At 35.4% G+C, this 24,045-nt stretch overlaps 1 protein-coding gene across 1 annotated transcript in view; it reads left to right on the top strand.

The window, feature by feature from the left end:
• NEGR1 (neuronal growth regulator 1) overlaps positions 1 to 24,045 on the top strand; it is an 893,286-nt gene that overhangs the window by 311,136 nt on the left and 558,105 nt on the right. Inside the window, exon 2 of the mRNA XM_005871913.2 lies at positions 18,165 to 18,397. Within this exon, the coding sequence (XP_005871975.1) occupies positions 18,165 to 18,397 (233 nt within the window). The remainder of the gene's footprint in view (positions 1 to 18,164; positions 18,398 to 24,045) is intronic.

Below are 24,045 nucleotides of genomic sequence, written 5' to 3'. Positions count from 1 at the left end.
GGTGATGGGGCTGGTGCCTTCCCCTGATCAGCCCGGTCGACTCCCACAAAGGGAGGCCAGACTGTGGCTTAGGCCTGCTCCCCAAGGGGAGCAGGGAGCAGGTAGTAGGACATCCCCTAGGGCTCCCAGTATGTGATAGGGGGCAAGCTGGGCTGAGGGAACCCCATCCCCAGTGCACAAATTTTTGTGCACCGGGCCCCTAGTAATAATAATAAAAAAGAATGTATCCACTTCCACATAAGAGAATTACTTTCTACACAATATTATGTGCCTTTCTGTTCTGTTACTGTGTCATTGGACCCAGTAATTCAAGATCTGATGAAGGCCTACCAAAATATATTATTTATTTTATGGACTTATTCAGATAATTCTTTGTAACATGCTAGGTAAAAAAAGTGTTGCTTGTGGGTATGTTGAAAGATATCTATGAAAACTGTAGTGTCATAATAGTTTGGAAAATCTAGTAGAATGGGCCAGGTATTTGGATTCAGTTATACCTTAATTTCAAATTTCAGCTTCATTTTTAGTGTGTAGTATTATAATATTAATTTCCATATTATTTTTCTGTAATGTATAGGAACAGCAAAAGCTTTATAAAGTGTGTGTATTATGTACCATTGAGTCAGCTCCAACTCCTGGAGTCTGTATGAATGAGTGATGTCCACACTTCCTGTTCAGAACAGCCCTATTCTGCTCCTGTCTATCCATGCCTATGTCTTCTTTTATGGAGTGAATTCCTCTCATACTTGCTTTTCCTCTTTTCTTACTGCCTGTACTTTTCCAAGAATTATCATCTTTTCCAAAGAACCCTACTGGCTTATGGTGTGCTCAAAAGAGGAGAGTTTCCGTTTTGTCATGTTGCCTCCAGGGATGTTTCAGACTTCAATTCCTCTAGGACCCATTTGTTCAGCTTTCTGGTGGTCCAGGATATTCATAGAGCTATCCTCTAACACAATATTTCAAGTGAAGCATCTTTTTCTCCCTACCAGCCTTCTTCACTGCCCGACTTTCGAATCCGTACATAGTAATTGGAAGTGGGAGGGTATGGATGATCTCTGCGTTGGTCTCTGATGACAAATCTTTGCCATTAGTTTTTTTCCCCCTAATCTTTCCATTGCAGCCCTTCCAAGTCTCAGCTTTTATAAAGTACTTGTGTATAGTTGATTAGTGTTTAGTTTATCACTAATGATGAAATGATGGTAATCGTTATTTGATTATTTACATGTGGCTGACAGCTACAAGACTGCAATACTTTTATTAGGATTGATTTTATTTTTAGACTTTGTATTCTCTGCAATGTGCTTGTATGGATTTTTGTTTGTAATATCTTGATCCCTGGAATTTCCCTTTTGGAAGTCAGAAAAGCATGGATCCTTGACCATAATGATTATTCAAACACTTCCCTCAGCTTCAATTTAATGTCCATTAATTCTCAGTTTATTATTTATGCGAATTATCTCAGTAATTGCTTAGGTCAGCATAATTTTTTTATGTTTTCATTTTATTTAGGCTTATATCCAACCAACTTTAGAATACCTCTTTCAATTTTTCAAAGCCTGAATTTATGAACTGTAGTTCATGTTCTTTCAGAAAGATAAAGAATTTGGATTCATTATAATCAGTAAATCAATTCATGTCAAAGCCCTTTTCCTTAAAGAAATTCTCCCTCCCTTGGTTTGTCTTTGCTTTCCAAAAATACACAATATAGCTGGCTATTAAATAACCATTTTTTATACCGACAGGAAATAGAGAAATACATTTTAAGGATTAAAAATACCCCACCACCCACACACTAATTGAAAATTTAATGATGAGAAATAAACAATCTAAGCATTATCTTTTCTAAAGTCCTAAGTGAGTAGGAAATGGTGTCAGATGCTATCCTGCATCTATACATTTAAAATTATCCAAATCAATTAAATGAGATGAAAAAATATCCAATAAATATATTATTTTGAGGACAGAAATATTGACTAGGCTCTAAAGAAACTTGTACAAAAATGTTAGTTGGCTGAAGACAAACTTTGAATAAAAATTTCAGAATAGTATTATTGGTAATTAAATAATGCTTACCAATTCAACAGGACCAAAGTGTGAGTTTGTCATTTACACTTTCAAAGGCTACAGCTTAGGGATGCACAAGATCATCTAATTAGTCATTATTTTCTCTAATGAAAGCCTGCTGTATATAGGTAGTATGCTAAAGAAATAATAGAGACATTAAAATGCAATGAGATTGAAAGGGAGAAAGCTTGAGAAAGCGATCAAGTTTCAATTTTACATGAATCTAATTCTTATAAAAGAACTATACATTATAAAAACTATAAAATTATAGTTTTCTGTTGATTCTCTTCTCCACTAAAACCTCTTAAAATACTTACATCCTTACTTCATCACTGCACTGAAACAGCTCTCAAAAATGTACTGAGAAGTAATCTTCTAGTTAATGACATGTTTTCAGTCCCTTTTGACTTCTCTATAGTATTAGACACTTAAAGACACTCCTTATTAAAATTTTTCTTGATTTTCATGTTAAAATATGTTTTTGTCCTATCATTCTCAGTACCAAAATTAGTGGTATCGCTCTAAGTTTCTGTCTTTGAAACTCCTTTTTATTCATAATGCCCCATAGCATGACCATACTTACACCTATTGTGAATAATTTCCATATATGTCTATTTACTAATGACTGCATTTATAATTACGTGTTGACCATCTCCTCCTGGTGATGGTACCTATGTATCAAATGCAATATGTTAAAAAATAATTATTATCTCTGTCCTCAAGCCAAGTCCTCTTTCTAATTTTCCCAAATTTAGGGAGTACTTGGATATTTCTAGATATACAAGTTTTTACAATTGAAAAGAATGCCATCTGTTCACTCTTGTCTTATACTAGACCCCCCCACCTCTTTCAAGACTAACAATTTCATCTTGATCATGGCTCTCCCATCTATCTTCTCCTATGAATTTTCTATATTGACAAGTTAGACTAGTCTTTCATGATTGGTGGTGAAGATAATAGCTTCTAATTGAATATTCTGTCTGTTTTAAGAATCCTAACTTCAACTCAGGCTACACAAGGGAGACTTATGCTTTCCCTCTTTATCTTCTATTTGGCTTTTTACCTTCCTCCTTCCCTATTTTTAGTAGTTTTTCTAATTCTTCTAATGCAATGAGATATATTCTCACCATCTAAAAGTTCTATACCATTCTGTCTCTTATGACACTTCTATCATGTCTATCGTGGTGTAAATATTTTGCATATCCTCCATTCTTGATAGTAAGCTTATTGAAAGCGGGGACTTTTTTTGTATTTGTCTTTTAATTTTCTAGTATACTTACATAGCTAGAACTAAAAAGTAAATTTGCAAGGGGGATTGAAATAGGAACTAACTCAGACTCTATCTCAAAATAACAATCTTGAATGCATTTTGAAGCATGATTATTTCTCAATGAGATTAGACAAATATAGCTCAGTTTCACTTTATTTTCTGTGTTTAAATATAAAGTGGAGTTTATTTAATGATACTATTGGTGATTTTCCACTATAGTTGCCTGTCCATTAATAACTGATTGGGATGACCAACTCATTTCACAAGGGTCACTGAGAACCTATTAGATAATCATGACTTTCAGTCATTACTAAAGATGAAAAATAAATGTTTCTCATTATTTGTAAGACAATTTGGGACAATTTGGGGTTTTAAAAAATCTGAAGTATGCTTTGGCAACAATGGTTTACTTTCATTGTTGGGTGGGTGTGTATTTCAAAGGAAATTTATTCATTCATTTGCTCATAACTCAATAAAATGTCACCTGAAAACCTATTAGCTCTTCATAAAGTCATATATATTTAAATTCATCTTTTTTTTCTTTTGTACTAAGTGCATGCAAACTAAGGTAGACTGTCAAAGAATTATACCATTTTGATTTGAAATCCTGAAAACATACATATGGTAAGCTAATGTTTTATAGAAAACAAAGAAATATAATAGTTTTTTTTAAGGGCTCATAATTAGAAAGGCCAATTAGAGAGGAAAAAAAGGATGCATGTGTATATATAGTATGACATCTAGGAAGTGATTTTGAATCAGAAGCAAGTCATGAATTAAGGAGCTCAGGAGACAAGCAAGCCAGGAAACAATAGCCTCATGTGTTCGGTATTGATTGCAAAGACAATTGTGAAATATTGGTAACAGAATAAAAGCTGAGGAAAGCGTGGTTGTATTTCCAACATGAATTTTACAAGGCAGTTTATGCTTAACTAACTTGCTGGGCTGCTTGAAAATAATGCGCTGTGAAAGATAAGAAAAGTGGATATAGTACACTTCGATTTTCATAAAAGATTTTTGGCAGCTTCATGTGAGAGATTAATGGCTAAGGTAGAGAACTGTAGAGTAAACGGTAAGGAGTTTCATACACAGGAAACCAGCTCAGGAACAAAACAGTCTTTGAGAAGGAAAATATCTCAAGTGAAAAAAAAATAAATGTAATAACCCTTAAAATTTCAGAGGTACTACATTTTATATTTCTAATTAAAAAAATGTATTAAATTTCCATTCTTACTCTTTTCTTCTCTAAGTTACTACTACGTACATTTATTATGTTTAATGATGTTACTCAAATATGAATTATGTTAACTACAAATGATACTAACAGTAATGACTAGTGTGTTCAGCAAGAAAATGCAGATAATTTTAATGACAGTGAACAATAAATTTTTCTTTGTTTAAGAAGTGAAAGACTTACTGTCATAAAGTAAGAATTCTGTCCTAATTGACATAAACATTAATAATATTTTACAATCAACATGTGTGTAGATCATCAAAAATTTAATAATCTAAAAATATCATATTGTTCCAATCAAATTAAAACCAAATGAGTAAGCTTTTCCCATAATTAAACAATATATTTATTCATGTACCAAGTAAGTTTTCTTTATGACTCTTTCTCACTGACTATTTAAACTAGCTCCTGAGTTTTGATCACATGTTCTGAGAAAATACAACACTATGTGAGTGGCTTCTATTTGTTTTTCTGAGACAAATGGAGGTTTGTTTTACTTTCAGTACATCAAAGCTAGATTTTTGCATCACTAAATTATTTTTATGGTAAAATGAAGGGGCAGGTACAAGTAACCTCTGTAGATAGTGAGCACAGCCTTTTGTTCCACATGCTATATTCCATTTTTTGAACCATGGAGGAAATCCAGAGATTTCTGTGTGTTCTTACCTTAAGGATAACCAAGAGCAAAGGTTTGAAGTACAATGGGAATAAGGTGAATGTCAATGCTGGCTCTGTGCTAGTCCCGCCCCATTCTTGTTCCCAGCAGTTTGTTGTTTCTTTTTTGCACCATTCTCACAGTACTTTATGTAGAGTTCTCATAGTATTAAAAATATCTTTTAGGCATTAACTATGTGACAGAAATGCGCTTGTTGCAGGACATCACAATGAACCAGTCAACTACTAGGGTCCTTTATGATTTAGCATAGTTAATAAATGATTTAAAAAACGATTTCAGCCCTAGCCGGTCTTGTTCAGTGCATAGAGCATCAGCCTGTGGACTTAAGGGTCCTGGGTTTCATGTCAGTTAAGGGCATGTGTCTGGGTGGCAGGCTGGATCCCCAGAGTGGGTGTGCAGGAGGCAGCCAATTGGTGATTCTCTCTCATCATTGATGTTTCCATCTCTCTCTCCCTCTCCTTTCCTCTCTGAAATCAATAAAAATATATTTAAAACAAATAAATAAATAAAAACTATTTCACAGCAAGGGGCGAACAAGATAGTTAATGTGCTGGGGCAATGCAGACTTTAGGAGAGGTCAATTAAACCTGCCTTGGGGCATGGAATAGAAATGTCAGGATGAGTTTCCCAAAGCAATGGTATTTAAGGTTAAGTGCTTAGGTATTATCACATGGGGCATTTCAGTTAATCTTCAAAATAGCTCTTTCAAGAACATATTACTTTCCTCATTTTAAAGAATCAAGTGTGAAAACTTAGAAGAAAAATTAAATAGTCTCCAAATTCTAAGGTTAGTAGGAGTCAGGAAGAATTGTGATTCAACCCCATGTTGTTTGAATTAAGGGTACAGTTATTCTTGGAGAAAGCATATCAACATTTCACCAGATTCCAATTCACCTGTTTTTAGAGGACATTACAGTGATACTTTTCTTCTTGACTCTTGAGGTTCACTATTTAGAGTGGCTCAAGAAGGTAATGGCCAATATCACAGAATTGTGACCTTGAGAATTCAGTCATGGGGGTAGGAGAATAAACAGTGATCTAATAAACAGAGGCCCAGCCAGAAATTCATGGCTGGAATTTCAGCTTTTCACAAATCACAGTGGAATTTTACATCCCTTGGAGGCACTTCCTTTCCTCAGCCAGCCAGGCACTGAGATATGACAGGTCCAGCTGTCCACTAGAGACTACTGCTGGATGGATCCTCCAGCAAGAGTTGGAGGCTCTGGAATTTTCTGTAGGCAACTAGTCAGATGTAAAGAATATAAATTAAATGTTGGTTACATATTCAAAATTTCCATCCTTGTAATTATAAATATTCATTTTCATTTCCTATCAGTTTTTGCATCAAATGTCTTCTCTCTCTCTCTCTCTCTCTCTCTCTCTCTCTCTCTCTCTCTCACACACACACACACACACACACACACACACTTGCTCACATATACACAAACACAGCTCTTGAAATACACACACATATCTTGTGGCAGCAAAGATTTAACAATAACAAAAGAGTTGATCTTCTAGAAAGATAAGTATATTTTAGATTTCTCAAAAAGAGAAGAAACTCAAGAGACTACCAAGGTTATGTTTAAAAAGAAATATTTAAAATCCATGGGTACTGGCTTAAAATTTTCAAGTGTGTTTAAATATTAAGAAATACAAATGAATAATCAAACTCATGGAATTCAGCAAAATTCAGATATTATTATTGTTAGTCTTAAGAGATGAGGTAAATAATTTTAATTTACTGATATATGGACAATTATAATATAGCCTGTCTCAACCAAGTTTTGTTTTGTATTCAACAGATTTTTAGTAGCTGTAAGCATAATCTTAAAAAACCAACGAAAGTGAAAGACTTTTTGAAATTATATTTAAGAAGGACCTTCTCTTTATAAATAACGTCTTTGGGGTACTAAAATTAATCTGTAAACTAACATTCCAATAATTCTCACACAAATCCAGTCTTCTGTTTTCCTTACCCTGAGGCAGACAGAATCTGAAGTTGGAAAAGGAGAAAAATTGGAGACAAATATGCTGATAGCTTTAAATAAGAAGTTCAATAGCTGAACAGCAGAAAAAGACACAAAATATAGTATTTTAGATATCAAAATGTTTTAAACTGTGGTATAAATACCCAAAGGGTGTTTAATGATTTTCCAAGGCCTATGTAGGAACTGACAGTTTTAAAAATGTTATTGTTCTTAATTTTTTATATATTTTCCCCTAAAAGTGACCTGCCTGAGAGTAGGTCTGTGGTTGGATTTGTTCCAATTCATACCTCCAGCTTTTAAATCTTCTTTCACAAAATCTTTGAAACATATCACGGAGCATGGCCCAAAGTATAAAACTTTCACACAATAAAACAAGAAGTTTATTTAAAATATTGGTGTTGATGTTGAGACGATAAATAGATAATTTCCAAATTGCTTTTCAACATATTGGCAGGAAGTTATAATAGGGTTATAAACTGACAGAGCCTTAGGAATGATTTTGGTGACAGTACTTACATCTCTCTGATGGATTAAAAGATTTGAGTGACATCTCTATAACAGGACTCATTCCATTCCCATAGTCTAATTTAAGAAAACTGGATTTATCATAATTAATTCTGGACCCAGTTTCATGTAAGCATCTATATATATAAAAGCCTAAGCGACAGAATGACCGAACAACTGGTTGACCGGTCGCTATGACACACACTGATGACCTGACCAGGGGGCAGACACTCAATGCAGGAGCTGCCCCCTGGTGGTCAGTGAATTCCCACAGTGGAGTGCCACTCAGCTGAGCAACCCATCCCGGAGGCCCACAAGCCCGGCAGCAGCCACTCATTCCCTCAGTAGTCCTATAGGTCCAATCTCTGAAGAACAGGCCAGGAATCAGTGGACCAGCACTTGCTAGCCTTCTGGAAGTCAGCCTCAGGCACCGTGGCCACTTCCCCTCCTTAGACGCTCTGCAAGGAAGAAACGATATAAAAGCGGCCACCAGGTGATTCCTAACAATCGGCAGGAATGTCAGTAGGATGGATCCGGATCTAAGGCCAGCAAGGGCATCCCACCACCCACCCAGAGGGCCAATTGTGTCCCCTCCTTCCTCCCCCCCTGGACAGGTGCCAGACACAGGGCTCATGGCTGGTGAGTGCCACTGTGGCAGTGCGAGCCTCTCCCGATCAGGACGGACTGGGCACGAGCCCTCAGCAGGTGCAGCGGGGCTGGGATGAGCAAGAGCAGCAGGCAGGAGTGGCAGGCAGCATTGGACTGCCAGTTCTGGCACAATCCCTGCAGGCCACACCGAGGGACCCACCTGTGCACGAATTCGTGCACTGGGTCTCTAGTATAGTATGTTTACTCAAAAAAGTTTGTCCATGTGTCTAGATAATACCACCTCATTAAGACATCCAGCATTAGCTACACAAAGTAAAACACAAAGTTTAATAAATATTTATCAGAATGCTTAATATAATTTAATCAATTGTATGCTATCAATAATTGTAAAACTAACTTTATCCAGAATATTTTTTTTACATTTAAATTCTTACAGTCATAAGAATTCTTATAGCCAATTTACATATTTAATATTATTGCAAAGAAGATAAGGTATCAATAAAAGAGCTAAAAAAATAAAATTTGATTGAGATCAAACTTATGGTAGAAGTAGAATGAAAATATGAGGTCTAGGAGAAAAAGAAACAATATAGCATTTATTTTAGACTAGAGCTTGTTCATTATTTTGCAGGTGGATGATAGCAAATATCAAATCACTATGTTATTAGTTTTTCTTGGGTACATGAAAGAATTAACAGCCTTATTTTTAAATAGCCATAATAACAATAATCAGAAATTATAATTTTTGCAAGGAACTCAGCTTATAATAAAATTTTTAGGTAATTGAAAAATGTAAAATAGTTTCCATAGTGTAGAAAATCATTTTATTGACCCTGAAAACAAAGAGAAAACAAATTGGTACCATTTTACTTCATCTCACTGAACTTTGGAAGATCACAGTGCCCATGAAATCTCCAAGTGGAGATTTATAACCATGTCCTATAGTTCTGAGGAAAATTAACTCATAAAACTTATCATAATTATAAAATATTTACACTTATATTTTGCTTTATAAGTTTGCAAGTTTACCTTCCAGGCACGGACTCAACTGATCTTATACTTAACTAGAGGCCCAATGCATGAAATTTGTGCAAGGGGCTTGGCCGCCGCCACAGCTGCCTCAGCCTCAGCTCCCGCTGCTGTGGCTTCATCTGCAAGGTCATTTGGAAGGATGTCCAGAAGGCTGTCCAGTCTAATTAGCATATTACACTTTTATTATTATAGATAGGAGTTCCATAAAACAGGTAATACTATCTCCATGTTGCAAGTAAGTAACTAAGCTTTAATAGAGATTGAATTACTTGACCCCTAACTTTCTAGTAAACCAGGGAGTTGGTTTCTAAACTTAAGTTTTGAGTCTCAATATATATGCTTTTTACTAAGTGAGAAGTAATTTTTATTTCTTTTAAATTATAGTTGACATACAATACTAGATTGATTTCAGAGGTACAACATAGCGATCAGACATTTATATGAATTTCAAAGTACAATTAAAAAAATATAACACCAAAGCTCTCTTTTTCTACGTGAGTTCTGCTTTAAGATAGGGAAGTACGAAGGGAAGAAAAGCTTTTCTGGAAGTAATGACTCATCTATCTGCAAAATCATTTCTTGTGAACCAGCCCTATACTATGACAATGTAGATAAACAAAGCTCTGCAAATGCCTCATATTCCTTCTTCCATTTATATTTTATAGCACAGGCTTTTTGTTGTCATTGATGATGGTGGTAGTTTGTTTTGTCTTGTTTTTTAAACAAAGTTAACCATAGGAAGGTAGGTTAATAAAAGTTGCCTTTATTTACACACTTACCAGGTACCTGGCACCATGTTAAACAAACTATTTTAATTTTAATAATAATGATTTTAGATCAATAATTTTACTAATCCCATGATAAAGGTAAGAAACCTAAGGTGAGTAAAGTTTACTCCAGGTTCCAGGGATAGTGCACAAGAAAGCTGACATTTGAACTCCAATATTAAACTTGCTACATTATGTGCAGTCTCTAAGAATTGTCCATGTGATCTAGCTAAGAGTTAAAATTGAAGACTATTTTTAACATTTAACATCTTTTGCAAAAATATAATCAGTTTAAATTTGTTTTCAGGGAGCACATGGAAAACCAAACTGCATTTTGTTTTTTCCCTCTGAGGTACATTGCCTAATATATTTGAAGGCATAGATCATATTGAAATATGGTTTAGTCAATTTTATCAGAAAAGGACATAGACACATGGATTAATGGTTACTTTAGTTAATTATTGCAAGTCTGGCTTCAATTAATTGTACTGTGCATCCATTTTTATTCATAAAATAAAATTTGTGTTCAGAATATATTTTAGTAGAAAAAAATGAAAGAAAAATCCAGCAGTGACCAGCAGAAAGTTTAAAGATCAACATAGAGAGAATGATTCTTATAATTTTTTTATTTTTTAAATGTCCATATTCACCAATGCTATAAAGAAGTATATACCTTTCTGTATATCTATTTTTTATGTTTCTTATTTTATCAGTTGTATTTATATGCAAATAGAATACTTTCTAAATGACTTAGACACAAAGATGGCTGATGCGAGGCAGTAGAGTTGCTGATACTGTTTGAATGCAGAACTCCATGGTTCTGAGAATGAGGTGTCTGTACTGGCTTTCTCCCAGGGAGGACAGAAGAGCAAGGTGTGCCTGGAGCTTAGCGCTTTATCGGGACACGTCTCTGGGCTGATTTGATTCTCCCTCTCAGATGCGGTTACTTTAAACGTCTCCTGCATGCATTTTGAATGTAGTGCTCACTCCCTTTATAGCTCCTGAGGTGAAAGTCCAACTTCTCCAGGAAGCATCTGCCAGGGAGCAGCACTGCAGACAGAATTCTCCCCACAGCGGTTCAGAGCACCTGCTAGTTAACAGAAATTTTGAAGCCCTTCCAGATCCAAGTATCTCACATTCAAGTCCACGTGGGAGAAAGCAAGCTGGTTTAGTTGGATTCAAAAACAAAAAGTAGAAACGACGGAAACATTTTCCAATTCTATTCATGCTTAAAGTCATTTGAACAAAGCTAGTCCTAAACTAACTTCCTCAATATGTAACACCTTGTCCTTTTTACAATCTCTGCCTCATTCATCAAGCCTGCATTCATGCGTGCACCACTCTTAATGTGAAGATAAGATCTACCTACTTCTCAAAAGGCTCTGTGAATGTTAAATGTGACCAAGCATTAAAGTATTTTCCATTCCTCTTAGTCCATCCATAGTTATCAATCAGCTAATGAAACTTTTTATTATTATCAAGACAAGATGATGATTAGACTTCAGTAGTAGGCCGAAAATGAAGTCATTTTACCAATCAGACTTTCCTATTTTATTTAGTTACTAGAGGCCTGGTGCACAAAATTCTTGCACAGAGGTGTGTGTGCCTTAGCCCAGCCTGCTAAGCTGGGACCCCTCAAGGGATGTCCGACTGCCCGTTTAGGCCTGATCCCACCAGGATTGGGCCTAAATGGGCAGTCGGACATCCCTCTCACAATCCAGGACTACTGACTCCCAACCGCTCACCTGCCTGACTGCCTGATTGCCCCTAACTGCTTCTGCCTGCCAGCCTGATCACACTCTAACCACTCCCTGCCAGCCTGATTGACACCTAACTGCTCCCCTGCTGGTCTGGCCGCCCCTAACTGCCCTCCCTTGTGGGCCTGGTCCCTCCCAACTGCCCTCCCCTGCTGGCCTGATCGCCACAACTGCCCTCCCCTGCCGGCCATCTTGTGTGTTGGAGTGATGGTCAATTTGCATATTACCTCTGTATTATATAGGATAAGGTACAGGCTCTCTTTACCCATATTTATTTTACTTCATAAATGCTAATTTATATGTTGAATGTTTTACAAATAATGTATTCAAGTATTCTAAATGTAAAAACTCCTTGTTGTTGCCATTACTAAACATTGATATTTTGCTTACATGGAGGCTCAACTTACATAAGCTAGTGGAAAGAGTAAGATAAATAAAATTGTAGTATTATAGTAAAACATGGTTTAATTACAAGTTGAAATAAGTGAATTTAATGTTTAAAATTTAGTGATTAATCCAAAACCAACTTTTAATGATTTCCTAGACATTGAAAATGTTGAGTAAATATTATTTTTAATAAAGACTTAAATAATTTAAATTGCAGAGTAAAGTAAGACTAAAAGACATAAATTTACACTATCATTTGATTGCATTAAAGTTCCCATCTTTTAGGAATTAGGTTTAGATCTCATAAAAAAAAAAAGCAAGAAGTTTTATTTTTTTTACTTGAAAAGTTTTTATTATTTTCTTTTGATTTAAAATATTAAAATATTTAAGTTGTTTGAGAATTTTTTCTTATAATTAGAAACCAGCTGATAACTTTCAGTCTCTTACCCAATATATTTTAATATATCTTTATTATTATAAAGAAGTGCCAGAAGGAAATATAAAGGAAATGGATTTCATTCTCTAAAAAATTAGAAATTAGTTTTCCTTTTTATGCTACATGATGTAAAATATGCCCAACATATCATAATTTCCATTCTAAAAATCACTGTACATGTATCATTGATATTACTAGATAGCTTATGCCTGAAGGTTTAATTCAATTTTGTCATAATAAAGTTATTTGTATATAGTACAAATTTCAATAAAAAAGTCATTTCAGTAAGTTACTTAACCTCTCTGTATCTTAGTTTCCTCTCTGTAAAATAAGCATTATCATGGTACTTTACAGTACCTATCCCAAAGAGTTGTTGTAAAGATTGAGTGAGAAATATATGTAATACCCTTACAAGAGTATTTGGCAGACAATAATGTTAGTCTATTATTTTCTACATAATAGTATTTAGCTGTTACCTGCACAAGTACATTTTACATAGGTATTTATTTAAAATGCAATTCTCATTATTTAGAAGGCATGAGTACTTAATTAAGTAACTGAAGCTCATTTGGACAAACTATTGATTGTGTGGGTTTTCCTTGACAAAGTCTTATACCTCCTACACCTGCCAAGAAATAGAAGTTAACAATAATTGTTTCTGCCACAAATAAGATTTTGTCATAATAGTAGTAAAAGAGAACTTAAAGTATTGAGTCAACCACTATGTTATATATCATGATATGATTATCTGGAAAATATTAAATATATAATCATAAAATTATTTATGTATATATGTATACACATGTCTATCTATATTCATATACATTGATCTCTATCTCTATCTCTATCATCTCTATCTCTATCTCCATCTCCATCTCCATCTCTATCTCTATGTTTATGTCTACCTGTGATGTTATCAAGTAAATAACTGGCATGAAAGACATTAAGAAAGAGAGTGCCTTAAAAATAAAGACAAGTAAAAGAGAGATAGAATTTGTTCTGTTTCTTTTAATCTATGCTTTACTTCCTTTCATTGTGGCCTGGACTTCAGGATATCAATGCTCTCTTTGCATGCAAGAATTAGCATGGAGGTTGTATGGGTTCTGAATTTATTTATTTTATTTTCTCTGTATTCTTTTAAAAGCTCTCCTGTCAAATTTAGAACTTTGTGATACCATGAAAAGACAGCCATGAAGGTAGCTAGCCAGTTTCTTCACAGCAATATTGTTTTCACATGGCATAGTTTTGAATCCAAGGGAAATTAATAAAAGAATTTTCTTCTTTTTTTAGTTAGTACCTTTGATGAGAACTTTCATTAGTCACCGTGTCTAGAGAAAAGCTGGTCTCTTTCCATAAACTTGAATAAATCCTGGTGTGTAGCGTACTGGTAATGGTGCAAAGGATTATGTTTTTGGAACGTGTTATAGGGCATTAGAGATATGAAAGTGAAACAAATCATTCCTCAGCAGCCATAGGCTTTTTCCCTAATAGAGCTTTAAAAAATAATAAATAACCTAACTATGCTAATTTCTACTAAACTCTCTGAGGTCCAACTTTCATATTTAATCACCACAGGTGATAATATCACAGACAGAGTCAGTTAGAATATTCCAACATCAGTTTGATCAACTAGCATCATACCAAATAGAACTTATTGCTCCCAAAATAGGGACCTGCTAATATGTGGTAATGTCATTTATAAAGGAGCTCCTTCAGAGAGTTCAGAAGTAAATGCAATTCTGATTAGAAAAGCGTTAACTTTGGGTTAATTTTATCAACCCAAAGTTGGGTTGATATAATTAACAATCGTGAAACAAAATAAATATTCCAGCTATTTTCTTTCTTTATTTTTTAAAAAAATTATGAAACTAAATTAAATTTTATTTTTTTTCATCATCATTTATTCTCCCTATACCCTCTTCCGCCTCCACCCACCCATAATCACTACACTGTTGTCCTGGTCAATGGGTTCTTTCTCTTTTTTTTCCTCATCCCTTCACCCATCCTCCCCACATAGCTGTTATATTTCTAACAACCAGATGTTTGGAACTATGTATACAAAACATCCGGATGATTGACTGAAAATTGAAGTATTTGTCATGGTGCTAACACAGCTTATGCTGAGGAGTGTATTTTTGAACTGCTTCACTCATCTCCCTATAAAGTAGATAATGGAGAAGATTTTTTTTAAAAAAAGAAATAAAGAAAACACTTTTAAGAAAATTCATGCCATACTCAGTTAAAGGATGTATTCATTATTAAACATTTTTATTATTATTTTATTGTCTATACTTACAGGGATCCTAAGCTCACTGGCTCCTAAAATGTTCCATTTAGAAATCTGGAGAGGATAAAAAGATCTGAGTTTGTTACCTAGAATTATGGCTTTATCCTGCTCTCATTAATTACATGACTATCTTTGTTTCACCAACCTCTCCCTCACACAGGAATTACTCCATCCTAAACAGGTAGAATCTCTCACCCTTGCTGATGTCCGACTCTAAGAATGCATAGTCTATCACCACAGTTAAGCGTTCAAGCTGACTGGCTCTGTTCATGATACCTTCCTTCCTTCCCTCCAGGATTCTTTCTTAATACAGCACACATGCCAGGTAGAGTCCTTTGTATTGTAAAGGGAAAAAATAGGGTGAATGTGGGGGTAGAGGACATAGGTGTTATTCTCAAGGAATAGATTTATTTGTTTGGCCTATTTCATATATTTTATATAATCATCTTATAGTTTACCTTAAAATATATAAACTCTATATAAGTATCTTATGATTTTTATGAAATAGAAAGACTTGCTACTTCCAATTGATGAAATCCATATATAGTTGAGTTATTTAAGTTCTAACTCAGTAGTATAATTTGATAATAATTATGCAGCAATCCAAGGAAATAATAAAAAAAATGGTGTTTTTTTCTTCTTTTTTTCTGAGTCTCATTTGAGGATTTTTCTAATGTATGTCTTCAAAAGCTTTGAGTTGGGACCAATAGCAATTATGAAATATAGTTACCTAAACCCAGAGGACATAAGGGCTCATTTTTTCACTTTCACAGTAGAACATAACTTCTATTCTTCCTGAAGGTCCCTGACATGCCAGAACAGAGGAGCAGTGCTTACGCTAAGACTAGAAGTTACAACCCAGATCAGGTCTATGAAAGCGCTCCTGTCTAAAGGCTAGTTAATCTCCGTGGTTCTCTCCTACCCCCCACATAAAGGAAAAGCTGCTTCTGCCTCTAGGGAGAGGGAAATGCAGAGCAGAGTGTTCAAAATCAGACTTTCATGGTCAAATATCCATTAATAATTAATGTTCTGCTTCCTTTAGAATAGGACAGGTTAAGTAGTCGGTCATATTCAGTAAATAAGAAATTACTTGCAGTAATATCTGCAACATTCTAATCATCTTCCCATTTCTGAAACCTATTTGAAAAGTCTTTGATCTGCATGCATTATGGTGGAAAGGGCATTAGATGCAGAAATATTTGACTCAATTATATATTCAACTTTGCCACTCACTACTGGTGTGGCTAGGGCAAGTCATATAACCAAAGCTCCAGTTATTTCCTGGTGATGAATTAGACATAGCAATCCATACACCACAGGGTTGTTATGAGCACCAGATAATGTGTGAAAGCCATGAATGGAGAGGTCACACAATAAACTTCACAAATCCAGATGGTAAATACAAACGTTGGAATTATCACAACCCTAGTAGTGGTGTTAGTATTGTACCCAAAAGTACAAATGCAATCTTGTAAAATGGGAAATAGGCATCCTCTATCTTCTTTCTGCATATTTAAAAGAATAGAAATACACTATAATTGTTTAATTATATCGTTAAAGTGGGTTTTATTTTCTTCATTACATATATAAAGAAAAACTTTTCAATGAACAGTGACCTTCATGACTTCCACTAGTTTGGATTCTGTAGATGGTGAAGCTGACTACAAATGAGATTCTGCAATGTACCCTGTTCCTTATTTTTTTCACCCACTGATTAGTTTCATGCAGTTGGCAGCAACCTAGCCCTGCTGCATTCAGCTTGCAATTTTGGAGCAATCTCAACCACTGTGTTCAGTCCCCCAAGGTGTTCTGTCGAAATGCTGTCAAACTATTTCGATGTGTGTGTATTTTCATTCTGTAGCTGCGCTTTGTACTCATTTAAGAGAACCAGTCTTTAATTTGTATCAGAATGTTTTCCAGATGAAACAGAATTCCAGGCCTCAGCAAAATCACTGACATATGACCAGAGCCTTCTGTTCTAAGTCTTGATGTGCCTGACTTCTATCAGAGTCAAAGCTATATAGTTGAATCTTGTTACAGAGTACAACTTTGAATAAATGGCTTCAAATTTGGCCTCAAAATCTACTGTCATCATGCTTACTATCATCATCCTCTGGTTCCAGTTTACCATTCCAGTTGCCTCTCTCATCTTTCCCTTATAGCTCATGCTTATTTGTACATCCTGGGAATGCCTGTTTCTCTCACCTTTCCCTGGTGTGGCCCGCGTATAGCACCTCTGTCTAAAAGGCTACGTCTTCCACTTCTCACTGCTTTAGCTCGGGCATTTCCTATCCTATCCTATTTCAGAAAGCCATATCCTATACCCCAACACCCTTACTGAGTCAAGTAACCCTCTTTTGTCTCTCATGGATCTTAGCTTGAATTAATAACATTATTTTTTATTAATGTACAGTATTAACTATATTGTTTGGTTGTCTTCCTTACTAGACTAAACATTTAGAAGAGTAAGGATAATATCTTTTTTTTTTAACCCATAAGTAGTAGATGCTTCATAAATGTTTATTGAATAAATGAATGCTACCTGGAAAAACTGCTGGTCGGTTCATTGAAAAGGCAACAAAAATTTACTACTAAAATTGCTACATTTAATTACAGCAGCAATATTATCAGTGAAATGCAGCTTATAATTTTAGTGTGCAAACTTACCACTCTGAAAATGCAGGAGATTTTAAAAATAAACATGTATATGGTACTATATTCTATGCTTTGCTTTCTGCATCTGGTACATTATATTCAGAATTGGATTGGGTTGAAAGAGGCTCACTTGTACACATTTCCTATTTATTATTTCAAATAACAGAATGTGTTTTAATGTCAGAAATTGTTACATGAACTAATTTAGCCTTATTAAATTTACTTGTCACACAGAAAGAATGAAAACTGATTTTGACTGGCTTTCAATGAAAACACACGCACACATGCTCTCACAAAACAAAACTGTATGCAGGTATTGTTTCACATTTGTATTGGGAATGGAGACCTACCAGTGTGTTCATGTTTCCCGTGTTTATGTCTGATGTTAGGATGTGATGAAGTGCTATAATTCATCAGATGAGAATACAGTCAGAACAAAGATAATGTCTCTCATTTTCATTTGATTAATAGTGTTCTGTCTCTGGTAATTTGTAGGTGTTATTTGGAAGATGGAGCTTCAAAGGGTGCCTGGCTGAACCGGTCAAGTATTATTTTTGCGGGAGGTGATAAGTGGTCCGTGGATCCTCGAGTTTCAATTTCAACATTGAATAAAAGGGACTACAGCCTCCAGATACAAAATGTGGATGTGACAGATGATGGCCCATACACGTGTTCTGTTCAGACTCAACATACGCCGAGAACAATGCAGGTGCATCTAACTGTGCAAGGTATGCATTTCCATAACTGCTATACTGGGAGGGACTATGCTTAGAAATGTTCAATCTTTATTTATTTTATTTTTTTAAATATATTTTTATTGATTTTAGAGAGGAAGGAAGAGGGAGAGAAATATAGAAACATCCATGATGAGAGAGAATTATGGATTGGCTGCCTCCTTCAAGTCCCCCACTGGGGATCGAGCCCACAACCTGGGCATGTGCCCTTGACTGGAATAGAACCTGGGACCTTTCAGTTTGCAGGCCGACGCTCTGCCCACTGAGCCAAACCAGCTAGGGCAGAAATGTTCAATCTTTAGATAGCAAAATTATTCAGAAGTAACTGACAATGTTGAAAGACATGTGGTCATAGTCTTCAGGGATTTATGTTCCTAGATTCCATTAAGTGTAATGGGTATTATAGTCATATGAATCACCACATACCAAGATAAAATCAATTCACATCACATTGTGATTTTTTGTGTATGATTCACTTCTTATCTTCCTTTGAGTTACCCCTTCAATAAATCTTTGAGAACCCATGATTGATACATTAAAATAAATATCTGATAACCCATGAGGGATGCATTAAAATATTAGAACTTTTTAAAATATGGAGAATAACTCTTTAAAAGTAATTCCACAGGTTTCCAACATTCTGTCTCAATCCAATTTCTGTTTACTTTGATTAAAGTTACAATGAAAAGAAGCAGCCTTCTAGAAATACTTAATTTAAATATAGAGTAATTGAAAAAATATGGTACAGAATGCTTTCTACTTTGCCATACTTTCAGTAGATCATAAATCATGCTAGCTAACTTGCAATCTCCAATACAAACAGAATCATCAAATTATGTTATTTTTCTTGCACACTAAAATGTAAGAGCATATTTATTCTGAACACAAATGCTTCTCAAGAAAAATGAAATTATAATGCAAATAGAATGGAAAATGTATATTTTTGCCATTTACATTATTTCCTCGTGCGTTTTAGATTAATCATGGTTTGGTTGCATAGAAATATTATGTTGTGGAACTCAAAATGACATTGCAGCATTTCTAAGTAAAATTAATAACAAATTGTATGATAATGTGGTGCCAGTGAACACATGTTTTATTCCTAACAGGAATGCTGAGTAAGCAAGTTATTTGTACTACCTCTGAGTTAACCCTTCTAATAATTTACACGACTAATAAGTGTTAATTTATGCAAGTGGCTTATATCTGGAAAAGATTGTTAATCTATTTCCTTATATAAATGTAAACCTGAATTCAAATACAACTTCAATTGTTAGTAAATATTTTAACTGTGATAAAAATTAAATTTATTAATTAAGCTATTAACTTGAAGGAAGAAAGTATAATGGAGAATTAAATCAGTGAATTTTCTCATTGGCTTTTCTTATTATGATCATTGCTAACTGTAAGAAGCCCCTTCTTTAAAAGCATAGGAGAAGATAGTACTTTTCACCAAAGCCCACCTTTATTCAGAGATTATCCAGAGATTCCAGAGGGCAGGATTTTGTCCAGCTTCAAAAACTAACATGAGGTTATAAGTCAGAAACACATTTCTTCTGTATCTAGGCCTAATCTGATTCTCTTGTGTAGTTCAGTGCCCTTTGACCTGTGTTTCTAGCTCAGAGACTACAAAAGATTCTTATTACATAAGAAAAAGTAAACTTGGACAATAATATATTTGAGTGACTTGAGATACAAAATTTTTGCTTATTGTAGATTTAAATGATGTATTTTATATCGTGAATATATCCCTCTTTCATTTTTTCTCATTCTTTCTTGTTCCATGTTTGGAGGAGATTTTTAAACTAGATTATGGATATATAAGCCCTGCCTAGAAACTTGTTTGATTTCCATAGGATTTCTTTATAACCTTATGTTACATAGACTGTTTAATATTATGCACATTTTAAAAGCTGTTGCACGCCTTACTCTGGCATTCTTTTTTGCTAGCCATTTGATGATGGTGAACTTTTGAGTACCACTTCAGGGAATGCGTATTAGGAACACACTCATTGAATGTTTTACCAGTATTACGTTTTGTTCCTCTAGAAGAAAATTGGTTACTATGTTGAAAGCATGTGCTTGGGACAAATTAAAAGCTAATAATTTTACATATTTATGAGCATAATTACTTATTAGAAGTTGATTGGCATGTGAGCAGTTTTCCAATTACATTAATAAAGTTCAGGGAATCCATTAATAGGCTTGTCAGTCAATTCAAGAACTAAGCAAATGTCATGAAAAGTCAAGGCTGCTTAAGCTGCATTTCCTCTCAAAGAACGGAAATAAACTGATGTGCTCATCTCTTCAGTCTCTGAATTTGTTCTGTTGTCTGGTGCTCAGTGTATCTGGATAGTTTTGAAGTGTATGTTCTTTGCCAAACAATTTGTTAAGCCTTTACTCACCAAGAAAAAGAAATTTAGCAATTGAAAGAAGGGTAGTAATCACTGATGTCAAACAAACATTGGCTGATAAAAAATAAAGCTCATCTTTAATTGTTGCAACTATGTACTCAAAGAAGCTACTTAAAATCATTTTAGAAAGGGGGAATAAACGGGATATCATGCCAAGGCTGACATTGTGCATGGGAAATTCGTTGGTGCTATTGATTTATTAGAGCTATTAATATCAATAGCTCTAATGAATGGAGCAATGAAGGAGAAAAAACACTGGGATATGGGTCGGAAAACCTGGATTCAATTCTAAAATTTTCTTCATGAAGTGGGTAATTATCAAACCTCTCTAAACTCTAATGTTCTCATTGGAAAGATGAGGCCTCAGAAGGTCTTAAGGTCCATGGCAGTCAAAACCAAAAAGACAGATGACCAAAAAATAAATAAGTAAAAAATCCATTGTGATTTTTAGCTTTTGATTTGAAAGGTAAAAAAGAGATTTCAATTAAAAAATTAAAAACATATATTCATAGCATTTGTAGAACACTTCCATTGTGCACCATGCAAAACAATTTTCAGACAGTAGCGTCTTGTATTTACTCTGCAAGTGTGCTTTATTTATCTCCATGTTTTTCTTTCACCAACTGAGCCTAACAATGCATGTGCTCATGGAATTTGAAGAATGTGGTGAATTTGGGTTTTGCTTAAAGGGTTAGAAATTAGCTAACAAACTCAGTGAAAAAATTACTTATAAGTAATACTAGAGACCCGGTGTACAAATTCGTGCTCCAGTGAGGTCCCTCAGCCTGTCCTGCGGGATTGGGCCAAAACCGGCTCTCCCACATCCCCTGAGAGGTCCTGGGTTGTGAGAGTGTGCAGGCCAGGCCGAGGGACCTCACTGGTGCATGATCAGGGCCAGGGAGGGATGTGAGATGTTGGCCAGCCAGGGAGGGACTGCGGGAGGGCTCCAGGATGTGTCTGGCTTGTCTCGCTCAGTCCTGATCAGCTGGACCCCAGCAGTAAGCTAACCTATTGGTTAGAGCGTCTGCCCCCTGGTGGTCAGTGCACGTCATAGCAACTGGCTGACCAGTCAACTGTCTGCCCCCTAGTGGTCAATGCATGTCATAGTGAGCAGTTGAGCAACCTTAACATATCATTAGCATACTAGTATTACTCTTTGATTGGTTGAACAGCCAAGTGGACGACTAAACACTTACCATATTAGGCTTTTATTATATAGGATGTTGCTAATAAATCAAGTTACCTAATTGTTCAGTGATAGATGGTGTGCTATGCTTCTCTTTACAAGGATGGGCTTGCAAGGTGTCAAGTAAATGACATTAGCCAATGGTATTTAATGGTCAACCCTTTTGAAGGTAGCCTAGAGAACCACCTTGCCCAAAGTCAACCTCTGCCTAGAGCAACCAGTATCTGATGACTGATTGAGCAGGAAGCATAAAGGCCCCTCTCTTTCAGCCTAAGGAAAGTGACTCTGATGGGTCATTTGGCCGTAGGCAGCTGAAGCTGTTGAGCAGTATGTACTGCAGTTTATCATCTTGCTCTGTTCAATCCCTCTTTCTTCCTTCTCCAGGGTTTTATCACAAGGATATCCCTTAATAAATATCCTGTACTGTCAACTCCATCTCATTTTATTGTTCACTTCCCAAAGACCCTAAACTATGACTATGTTAGATCCTTGCCTTAGGCTTACTCATTGTTTTGAGAAAGGCTTTGTAGTGTGGAAAGAAAATGCATTCAAACATAATTCATTATTAACAGTCTGTTTTATATCGGAAGGGATTTAAAGCAGCTTTTAAAGAAGTATTTAGTAAATCAAGATAAATAGGAGAAATCTGAAGCAAATGATAAGGTTAGATCATAACATTTGTAAGATGATTTCTATATAAGTTTGAAGCTTGGTAAAAAAAATAATTCTAAGATTTATAGCAGCTGACACAACAAGAGAAACAGGATCAGTTATTCATTTCATGGACCATAAGGTTAAAACTTATAGTTCTTACTTCCTTGATTCTGTTAGTCAGAATGGAGAAGGATTTCCACTGAGTCATCTCAGAATATCACTGCGAGCTATGAGGAACAACTCAACAGGAAGTGTGTAGTTCTCACAGTACTCTTTCATAAGATTGTTCCTTATAACATGTTTCAATATAGCCCAAAGTACAGGGAAGTTAAAACATTATTAAAAAATCGAAAGATAAAATCAATAAGATGCTAGTTCATCTATGAGTAAATTTTAGAACCTGTCCTTCCTGAGTCAAACCTCAACAAATATTATTTCCCTTGGTGGATCTTTGAATAGGAATTTAGATACAGATATTTCAAAATTATACTTACTAATGAATATCTTCGGAGTAGTTATTCCATCTGACTACAGCATAGAGCCATATTCTGTAAAGACCAGCACATCTTAATCTAATGTTAACATCCTTTTCATGATTCATAAAGCCTTGAAAGGTACATGCTGGAAGAGGAAGACACCACACTTCTGTTCCAAGTTGAGCTTATGGGCAATAACATGGCATCACAAGGCATAGGCCTGCCTTCCTCAAAAGTTCTAAAGAAGGAAAGAGCTATAATGGTCAAAAAGCACATTAAAATGTCCAATATATTAGGAAAGTCAAGTCATTGTTCTGCAACAGTAAATATTTCAGACTTTCAACAAGCTAAAAAATTAACTAAAGAAAAATTATCAGCACTAGGAAAAGTTTTACAGAGCCCCAAAATGTTAAAATGGTCATTGGCTGAATGCAGTGATAGCTCAGGACTAGGCCCATCCATAACTACACATTTATTTTCTTGTGATTAGAACTTTTAAGATTTAATCTCTTAGCAACTCTTAAATGTACAGTACAGTTTTATTAACTACTAGTAACCTGGTGCACGGATTTGTGCACAGTGAAAGGAAATTAATTAGAAGGTGGCTAGTGGGGCGGGACTGGGCAAGAGGAGCCAGACATGCGCTGGATCCAACCTCCCGTGGTCCCTTGAAGGGGGTCTGTGGAGTGAGCGGGGTCCCTCCAGCAGGTGGGGTCCCACAGCCTGTTGGAATTGCCCAGCCCCACGAGGAATCGGGCTCCCTCCTCTCTGGTTCTGGGTGTGTCACCTGAGAACTGCCGCTGCTAAGGCACTGTAGCTTGGCAGCTCCTGCATTGAATGTTTGCCTCCTGGTGGTCAATGTGTGTCATACCTACCAGCAGGTCGGACGGTTGGATGGTCACTTAGCCATAT

This window comes from Myotis brandtii, unplaced genomic scaffold, assembly GCF_000412655.1.
Source record: "Myotis brandtii unplaced genomic scaffold, ASM41265v1 scaffold36, whole genome shotgun sequence".
NCBI lineage: Eukaryota > Metazoa > Chordata > Mammalia > Chiroptera > Vespertilionidae > Myotis > Myotis brandtii.
The sequence above is the reverse complement of the archived record's forward strand: the minus strand, read 5'-3'. Positions and strand labels throughout refer to the sequence as shown.